At 36.7% G+C, this 10,252-nt stretch overlaps 1 protein-coding gene and 1 long non-coding RNA gene across 3 annotated transcripts in view; one reads left to right on the top strand and one right to left on the bottom strand.

Moving 5' to 3' along the window:
• Rsf1 (remodeling and spacing factor 1) overlaps window positions 1–10,252 on the bottom strand; it is a 112,913-nt gene that overhangs the window by 8,765 nt on the left and 93,896 nt on the right. Inside the window, exons 10-15 of the mRNA NM_001081267.2 lie at window positions 9,383–9,437; window positions 7,753–7,862; window positions 6,606–6,673; window positions 4,876–5,083; window positions 3,176–3,399; window positions 2,131–2,319 (exon numbers count right to left, since the gene is read on the bottom strand). Of these exons, the coding sequence (NP_001074736.1) occupies window positions 2,131–2,319; window positions 3,176–3,399; window positions 4,876–5,083; window positions 6,606–6,673; window positions 7,753–7,862; window positions 9,383–9,437 (854 nt within the window). The remainder of the gene's footprint in view (window positions 1–2,130; window positions 2,320–3,175; window positions 3,400–4,875; window positions 5,084–6,605; window positions 6,674–7,752; window positions 7,863–9,382; window positions 9,438–10,252) is intronic.
• The window catches only part of Rsf1os2 (remodeling and spacing factor 1, opposite strand 2), a 46,612-nt gene that overhangs the window by 12,604 nt on the left and 23,756 nt on the right, over window positions 1–10,252 (top strand). Inside the window, exon 2 of one of the 2 annotated variants that reach the window (NR_154552.1) lies at window positions 4,920–5,096. This is a non-coding gene — a long non-coding RNA (remodeling and spacing factor 1, opposite strand 2). Of the gene's footprint in view, window positions 1–2,082; window positions 2,153–4,919; window positions 5,097–10,252 lie in introns of those variants that run through there. The other variant, NR_154551.1, reaches the window with a different exon arrangement.

Below are 10,252 nucleotides of genomic sequence, written 5' to 3'. Positions count from 1 at the left end.
TACAACAGCCTACTCTCTTAATAGACACTAGTCATGTGGTAAATTTAAATCAATTAAAATTAAACAGCATTTAGTTTCATGCTCAAGCCGGCTAAACTTTAAGTGTTTCACAGGCTCATGAGGATAACATCACTGAATTAATCAGCACTAACACAGAATATTCTAATTATTGTAGAAAACAAGCTAGGCAGCTTTGAGATTATCTGAGATTACTATTTATTTATTTATTTATTTATTTATTTATTTATTTATTTATGTCAGGAGAGACCTCGTGTTCTATCAGAACTACTCATTTTTTAAGAAGGGAGTCATAGACAATATGTAAACAAACAGATATGACCATCTTCCAATAAAACCTGATCTGCAACACTGTTATGTCAGCAGGTACACTGGAGCTTGCTGACATCTTCATGACACCTTCAGTTTTAACAACCCCGACCTTCCTTCTGTTCCCTGATGATGCTGGGCACAGTCAGCTCAGGCTCTGAGGTAGACACTCCCTCAGTCGGTATCGCTCTTCCTTCAGAGAATGAGAATGCCTACCCTATGTTTCTTTCAGATCTTAAATGTCACACCTGTGTGGATGAAAGAGTATGTCTGAGCATGGGTGGGGGAGCATGTGTTACCAATATGTGTTTGTGTGTATTTAGAACCAAATCTCCAGTGTAGAGTCTCAGGCATGCTAGGCAAATATTTCACCAGAAATTCCTAACTTTGCTCCCTAAATGTTGTCTTTCTCAATGAAGAAATCAGAAATTGGAAGAATATTTTTCTAATCCTCTTTTCTCCTTCTAATAGCTTATATTCTAACATTTGTTTTATTACCATTCCATCTACCTACATGAGGGCTGTTCTGTTCTGTCCTATTCCTAGTGCTTACACCAAGGGCTTATCCAATCAATACTGACATTTAATGGCTGTATCATGTTTTTTATTTATGACATATGAAGATAATCAAGGGAAATTTACCTTTAGTCTCCTACATCCACATTTTTTTTCCTGGTCTCATACTTTCAATTATTTGTTTGATGTTTAATGTGTAAAAGCAATATTCAAAGCAGATCATAAGCAATGATAGATTATGCTTAAAAAGAGTCAGCATCAGGCTGGAGAGACTGCTCTTCTGAAGGTCCTGAGTTCAAATCCCAGCAACCACATGATGGCTCACAACCATCCATAATGAGATTTGATGCCCTCTTCTGGTGTGTCTGAAGACAGCTACAGTGTACTTATGAATAATAATAAATCTTTAAAAAAAAAAGTCAGCATCTTTCAAAATGACCTTAGAGGTTTGAATTAACAATGAAATGGGCATTCCTATTAGAATTTTTAAAAGATTTACCTTATTATTATGTATGCATATCTTTGTATGCCAGTGTTTACAAACATCAGAAGGCACTAGAGTCCATGAACTTGGAGTTATGTGTGGTTGTGAGATGCCTACCTACTGTGGGTGTTAGGAATTGAACCTTGATCCTCTGAAAGAACAAAAAATTCTCTTAACCACTGAGCAACCTCTCCAGCCCCTACAAATGAATTTGGGGAGGGAGGTATTCAAGACAGCATTTTGTGTGTGTGTGTGTGTGTGTGTGTGTGTGTATAGCCTTGGCTGTTCTGGAACTCACTCTATAGACTTGGTTGGCCTTGAACTCAGAGATCCACCTGTCTCTGCCTCACAAATGCTGGGATTAAAGGCCCACACCACCACTGCCTGGCTATGAATGTTTTAAAACTTTCTCTACACTTCTGGTATAGAACAACTCAAGCCATTACATAAAACAGATCTCAGCTGAAATTCATACTGAAAGTACAGAAGGACAATAGATAACTTGGCTTGAGACTGCTTATCTACTCAGAACTTAGAAGTGATTTCAAACTGGAACAAAACAAAAGGAGCAGAATAAATCACATTGTATTAAGAGCTTAATACAATGGAACCTTTAAAGATTAGCATTCTATTGAGTCATTTACTCCAATTATAATTAATAAACAAAAAAAAATCTAAGATTCATCTTACTGACACTAATGATTGTATGCATTTTAATATAAAGAAAAGCTTGAGTCACTTTTCTTTCCATGCAGTGTCTATTTCTGCCATGCCCTGCTCCCGCACACAGGACACCAACTTACCTTCACTCTCTGAGCTGGAAAGTCTGCGCTTGTGAACTCGCCTGATTTCTTTACCACGTCGTAGACTTTTCTGGGAACCATCACTTTCTGAATCTTCTTTATAGTTAATTTGTCTTTTCTGGTTCCTTCTTGATCGCCTTCGCCGGGTTTCTACAAAATCATCACTAAAATCATCGCTAAAGTCACTTTCTGTTTAAAAAAGGAGGGAAATAAAAAAATTACAAAATTTAAATCCATTGGTAGAAGTATACTTAGCTAACGCTATAAAAATATAAGGTTACTAGAATTTAGTTGTAAAAATTTAGTTAAGTAAGGTATATAAATCTCAGAGCCAGGTGATGGTGGTGCACTTTTAATTCCAGCATTTGGGAGGCAGAGACAGGTAGATCTGTCTCTCCGCCTGCTTCCCTCCCTCCCTCCTAATTTTGCTGGGATTATAGGTATGAGCCACCATGTCCAGACCTAAAGAACTACTTTAAAAATGAACGTATTGGGGATGGAGTTAAGAGCACTGGCTGTTCTTTCAGAGAACCTGGGTCAAATTCCCAGCAGCACCCCCATGACAGCTCAGTGTCTGTAACTCAAGTTGCAGGGGATCTGATACCCTCTCACAGATACAACAACAATGCACAGAAAAAAACATTAAAAAATATTTTTATGATTTATTTATCAGTAAATGTTTGAGTATGTGCTGGAAGTCCTGTAAAATCCTCGAGAGTAAATGTTGTGCGTAGAAAAGTTAAGAAATCCTGCTGTGTGTTGGGTTAACTAGTTATTCATCTCCAACATCTCAAAATATGCTCAGAAATATGTGGCACCACAAGGATTTATCAGAATTTATCATTCAGAGTTTGGCATGAAGGAAACATATTAATTTGTGTGAATTTTCTCAGGTAGTTCTGTATGAGAAAAGCTACTAGTAAAGTCATAAGAAAAGCATTTCAGTCCCATCAGGACATGTCACAGCTGCGTGACTCCAACATCCTGTGACGAGAAGTCACAGGAAGTAACTGAGTTGCTCTGATTCAGACTGAAGGACTTTTACCAGAGTCTCTGCTGTTCTCCTCGGATTCTTCCTCCTCCTCATCGTCATCGGAGTACTTCTTCTTTGGGGTCTTTCTCCGCAAACGCCTGCTTTGCCTCATTGGCCGAGAAGGATGCCGCCTCAGTCTTCGGCTGCAGAAGTCAGTGTCGCTGTCCTCATTGGATGGTGGCTCTTCTTCACTTTCATCTGGATTTTCATCAGACACAACAAACTCATCCTGAGATCTGTCCAGGAAAAGCCAGATACATCACGATGGTACACTTAGTGTTTGTTTTGTTTTGGTACATTTAGAAGTGATAACCAGTTTTTCAAAGTTCCAAACACATTGTAAAGAACCCAGTAAAACATTAAGTAAATTTAAAGATATATTTGGAAAATTATGTCAACTTTGCCAATAAAATGTATGTTCTACCATCTATCCCTCTGAAGAAGCTGTGAGAATAAATGCTGTAAGTCACACATGAATTGCAGTGACCTCTTTGGGTACATCTTAAATCCAACACATTTGAAAAGGCTCATTATTTCTTAACTTACTACTCTTCTCTGTCAGCCACCGGATATTTTTAATACAAAACGTTGACTTCTTATTATGAGGAGAAATAGAGTACTTGTGCCTGCGTATTCCGAGGACAACTTGCAGAATTGGTTCTGTCCTCCCACCCTTACGTGGCTTCTAAAGAAAAGGTTGCCAGGCTTCGGGAGCAAACATGTCCACCTGCTCAGCTAGTTAGCCTGGTACTGAGCATCACTCACCCAGTTAGCCTGGTACTGAGCATCACTCACCCAGCATCACTCACCCAAACATGTTTACCTGCTCAGCTAGTTAGCCTGGTACTGAGCATCACTCACCCAGCCAGAGTCTGAGGTTTTTTCCCTTTCATCTCGTGCCTCAACCCTTTGGGTAATTTTTTTTTAAATCCATTTTCAGGACAAAGTTCAAAATTATATGCATGACAAAAGAGAAAAAAAAAAAAAAGAAAAACCCACTCAGTGATTTTTTTTCTTTTTTATCCCCATATTCTTGCTTTTCTGGGAGTTTCCTAAATATGCCTTGGCATTTGAACATGTGGCTTCTCTGTTTTGGTTGCTTTCTTATCTCACACTGCCTCTAATTCTAAACTTACAAGGCTGCCCAAAATACCCATTCTACACATGCCAACTCTAACTTCTTTCTTATGTGGTTTCCCTGAGCAACTATCTTCTGTACTCTAATTTTATCTGTTACAAAGGCAGGCAAGGCAGAGGAACTTTTCTGTGATTTTGTATACTTATCTATTATACTACATCCATTAACAAACCAAAAGGAAAAACTCCACAATACTGTTTATACTTGTTCTGTTGTTCTGTATAAATGGAAGTAATGCTAATATTGGATTAGTTATCCCTTATCCAACCTCTAGAGAGCGCCAGAGAGAGGTGATACTTCTTTATAATTTACCATACAATTAAAAACTACTGAGGAACTTGGTAGAAGGTTGTATAGAGAAAGCTTTCAATAAATGAAACCTCAATTGCAGTTAAACAAATTTAAATATTAAACTAGTATAAACATAGCTTTAATTTTAATCTAAAAATGAATCAAAACCAGTGATCTCAAATTTATTTTAAATGTCCTGCAAATCCATATAGAGGAAGCCACGCCACAGCAGTGTGGCTCTCCGAGGACGCAGCAGTTTGCATGCTGACCCCTAGACACACACCCGTCACTGATCTTGAATTCATCCTCACTCTCTTCTTCATCTAGGTTGCTATCACTGTCAAGATCATTAAGTCGCCGGCGTTTCTTCCTGCGAGCAGCAGCTGCCCTCTGGGGCCGTTTATTTTCCTTTCTTTCTTCATCCAAAATAGTAGAAATGTCTTTCCCACGGTGACCTGTGATGGTGGAGATATCTTTCCCCCGGCCAACTCCTGAAAGGAAGAGGTAACTACATGTTTATTGAACCTTCCCCATAACTCATCAGAGCAGCAGCCATTCCTTTGCTTAATTTATCTTAGAAATATGTAGGCTCCTTACAACATCAGCTGATAATGCTCTAAAGAAAGGATTACTGTGCCTCTCTTACTATGTACAAGTTTACAAGGCAGAGACTCCTAGTTTACATTTGACTTGCCAAGTGATGCTCACCCCACCCCCTCTTTTTTCTCACTGTCTTTTATTTGGTGGAAGTCTGTTTAAAAACCTCTCTGTGCAGCGTAGGTTGGCCCTAAACTCCTTGTGCCTCAGCTTCCTGAATTAGAGATTTGTATCGCCACACCTGGCTCAATACTCTATTTGTGTGCGTGTTTATGTATGTACAGCACATGCATGTCTGATACTCAGTGTCAGAAGATGGAAGTCCAGCTCCACAGAACTGCAGTTAGTATGGTTGGGAGCTATGAAGTAGATACTGGGAGCTGAACTGGTATCAGGCATGCATATGCTGTACATACATACGTACATGGTGCTAGGAACCAAGCTCTAGTCCTCTGAAAGAGCAGCAGTTGCTCCGAACTGCTTAATCATCTCTCCAGACTCATCTTTTAAAAAAAGTAACTCAGAGTTTTCTGATTTAGCCACAAAGTTGTCCAACTGCCAACACTAGCCAATCTGAGACCACCTCCTCACTCTGAAAATAAAACCTCATACCTGCTAGTAGCTGCTCAAAAATATCCTTGAATAAGGACAGAAACAAAGTTGATAAAGATATAAAGGACACAGTTCTGAAAGGCTCTAATGTCAGTTTCTTCAAAACAAAACAAAACAAAACAAAACAAAACAAAACAAAAGGCTTACTCATCCACTTTTACTATTTTACAGGAACAAGTAGAAAGCAGAAGGTTCTACATCAGAGCATTAGTAACTGGCTATATAATGCCTTAACAAACAACCTTCAGATTTTCCTATAATGCTGTTTTGAAAGGTAATTAAAGGCCAGCCATGGTAGTGCATCCCAGCACTCAGGAGGTAGAGGCAGGAGGATCTCTGTAAGTTAAAGGACAGTCTTGCCAACACAGCAAGTTCAGGACAACTAGAACCACAGAGAGAGATCCTGTCTCAAACAAAATGAAATGGAAAGAAAGAAAAGAAGGAAGGAAGGAAGGAAGGAAAAAAGACAGAGAATGTAATTAAGTGAGTAAATTGATCTTTAAGTTATACCAGTCATTAAAATTTGAATTATCCATATATTTGAGGCTTTGTAGTTATAAAGACAATAGGAAAGTTAACTGAGTATTCTAATTAGAATCAGATAGAAATTGTTTGATTAATAAAGAAAATTAACTTTTGTATTATATCATATAAAAATTAATAATTACAAAGTTCTGACTTAATACACTAATACTATATCAACAGATTATGTTAAATATGAGACAGTTTGTTCAGTGTTAGCTTTGGAGAGAACAATAATCTGCTGGTAGAATTATGTGAAAAGAATAACAGATAAACACATACCTCCTCCATCAGCCTCTTTAATATCATCTTCTATAGCTTCATCAATTGCTTCATCAAATTCATCAAATCTAAAATAAGCACAGTGATCAGACCCTAAGCTGTATATGTTTGATTTCTATAGACTACATACACAAAGTGTCTGCATCAGTCTGGTTTTGTCCCCATTCCAACTCACATGTGACAACCTTAAGGTATGGTTCACACACGACTATGATTAATGTCCTCCTTAAACAGGACTAAAAAAGAGAAAACAAAAATCTCTTGGCATCTTCTGCCATGTGACATTATAACAGGAGGACAGCTATCTATCTATCTATGGAAGTAGACCCACACCAGACACTAGATCTTCGAGAACGTCTATCCTGTGAGCACAAAGCATGAAGTTGCCACTGATAAGCAGAAACAGGCTCTGAAATCTGACTCCCCAATCTGTTGGTACTTTCATCTTGACTTTATAAAGTCTCCAGAACTGTGAGAAATCAACACATGCTTTTTGAAAGCTATCCAGTTGATAGTATTTCTACACAGGAAAGCAGAAGGATTCATACAATATCAGTATATGTGAAGGTACCCTAACACACACACGCACACACTCTAGACAATAAACAAGTAAAAACTTCAAAGAATCAGTAAAGTTTTAGATTCTTTAGATTATTATATAATTACTATTGAAAGTAAGTGTATTGTTAAATTCATATACAAATGATCAAATTTTACAACTAGATAAATGTGCTTTTGCTCAAAAAACTATTTTTTGGATTTAAAGATAAAAAAACAAGAAAAAAAAGATCTCTATGATTGCTTTATATGGAAGATTCATCTTAGTTTGGGCTCAGGTGACCTAAGATGAACTCAGCCGGACTGAATGTACAAATAACTTCTGCTTGGAATCTTGTGCATACAAGTGCATGCAAGTGTGTGCCTGGTGTGTGGACTGAACATATGACCTGACTCAAGCTAAGGAAGGGTTCTACTACTTCTGAGCTACAGCGTGGCCTTTTAGTGTTGGAACTCTATACCCAAGGATACCAAGTGACATAAATGTAATACTTAAAAATCACTAAGTTGGGAAAACCATCCACTTCTGTCTTGTCTAACTGGAAAAAACCAGACTCTTCTACTACAACAACTTTCTCTTCCTTCATACCTGTAGCTAATACATTTCCTTGTTCTTGTTGATCTCCTTTCAAGTGCATTTGCTTTGGATTTTTTTGCATCTTTTTTCTTTTCTTCTTGCTCTTCAGAAAACTCAGGCTCCTTTAAAGATAAAAGTGTACAGGTATGACCAGGAAACAGTTCTTGGAATTAGCAGCTTTCACATTCTACCTAGGCAGCATACACAAAATATGTGAATTTCTAAGATTATCTATCACAATGAACATACACAGCAAAACTACTTACACAAATTAAAAAATTGGAGATCAATAAATGAAATATTTCTGTTGATTTTCTTATACTTCTGTGAGTTTGTAATTGTATTAAAATAAAATAACAAGAGTGAAGTTTTTCTACAGTTTCAATCGGCTAACCAATAATTACACAGAAAACTCTGAATACATTGTGTGTGCTCAATTCGCGAGATGATCTGATTTAAACTGAAGAAGAACAACTAGGTAAGCTACTTAAAGCTATGATACAATTGTGGAAAGGGATGGCTCAATGGTTAAGAGCACTGGCTGCTCTTCCTGAGGTCCTGAGTTCAATTCCTAGCAACCACATGGTGGCTCACAACCATCTGTAATGAGATCTGATGCCCTCTTCTGGTGTATCTGAAGACATGACAGTGTACACATATACTTAAAAAAAAAAATCTTTAAAAAAAAATTGTAGGTGGGGGTGGGTGGGTATGGGAGACTTTTGGTATAGCATTGGAAATGTAAATGAGCTAAATACCTAATAAAAAATGGAAAAAAAATTGTGAAAAGAATAAAATTGTAAGACTTTGCTTGGAACCTGCTGACTGTGATGGCTTATAGCTCTAAGCCTAGCCTTCAAAACCAGCACTCAAGAGGTAAAGGCAAGTGGATCCCTGAATTCCAGGCCAGTCAGGGTTATATACCCTGCCAAAAATCAGCTACAGTAACAAAACTCACAACAAAATCAAGTTTGAAATTACTGAACATTCACTGATGAGGTACCCTTAATTATAGACTAATAAATGTTAAATAATGGTAGTTCTTCAAAGAAATTAAATTATAATAGAAATTAAAGTTTCAGTAAGGGCCATTTTAAAAGTAATTTATTCCCAAGCTATTCTTTAGTTATTTTATGCAAATAACACATTATAAAGCTAACCACAAATTGTCCCATTTACAATAGAAACAATAGAATATTACCCCAAAGCAAAGAGCTATAAATTTAGTTTAAATACAATAATCACATTTTTGGGTTATCTATTTATATATAATAATTTGAAAAGTTCTTTCCACAAATGCTTAAAATGTCTAGCCTTAATAAAGTAGGAATGTTGAATATTAAAACAAGTCACACAATTCCATTAAATGTAAGAAAGCACATAACATCTCTTCCACAAATGCTATATAAACTTAGACTGGAAATCGCTCAGTGGTTAAGGATGGCTGCTCTTCAGGGGACTCATGTTCCATGCTCACCTCCCAGAGTGGCTCACAACCAGCTCCAGGGGATCTATAGCACCCTCTTCTGACCTCTGTAGGCAATAGGTATACATGAGGTACATAGACATAAAGGGGAAACATGCATACACATTATGATTTTAAATTAAAACAAAACCAAAAACTTATCAACTAGAAACTTACTTGTGGAGGAATGATGTTTTCAATACTGATACCAACATACACCAAACGTTCTTTCCTTAAAATCAAGACCAAAAGTATAAAATAAGATTTGCTATAAATAAAATTCACATGTAAATATCATTTCAGATAGTAATAAAATTATAATTTCATAGTACTTAGGAGGCTGTTACCAATACTAAAGTGAAACCCTATTAGTAGAGAATTAGTATAGATGAAAAGCACAAACTTTCTTATATATATATATGAAAGCTGTACTTTTGAACTGAAATAAACAAAGAAATTTCAAATTGTGAATTGACAATGTAGTAAGATAAAAAGCTAACACTGATTAGACAAACAAGGTCTTTGCATATTAGATGTTTTGGGTAATGTTATGAATGTAGTATAAATTATAAGACTATGATAATAAGCATCACTATAAATTAATGACTAACTAATAGTATATAACAAAACCATCTCAAGGCTCCAGAGAATGACAATAAAGCCACTTATTTCTTGCTCTGGAGATGAAAAACTGCAATGGAAACACATGGCTATGCATTCAACAATGCAAATTAAGATACCCATAGAGCCAGAAAACAAGCATGCAGATGCTTAATGACTTCATGGTTCTGTTTGCTAGAAAAACAAAAACCACAAAACTGTGTATTTTGATTTAAAAAAACCAATAACAAACAGCTCTATACAAAAGGAGTTTGCTCTGGCCCTCTCAATGTTAACCCAGTCCAGCAAAGGCAGCTGAGCTCTGAATACCAAAGTACATTAAACTGAACTAAAAGAGAAACTGTTCTTTTTGGCTTATTGTAATGTTCCTTCTGAAAGGAAATTAATGCATTTACTTGTCTAGAGCCTTTGAAATGCAGCTTCTAA

This window comes from Mus musculus, chromosome 7, assembly GCF_000001635.26.
Source record: "Mus musculus strain C57BL/6J chromosome 7, GRCm38.p6 C57BL/6J".
In the NCBI taxonomy this organism is placed as follows: Eukaryota; Metazoa; Chordata; class Mammalia; order Rodentia; family Muridae; genus Mus; species Mus musculus.
This window is presented reverse-complemented; position numbering and strand designations above follow the sequence as displayed.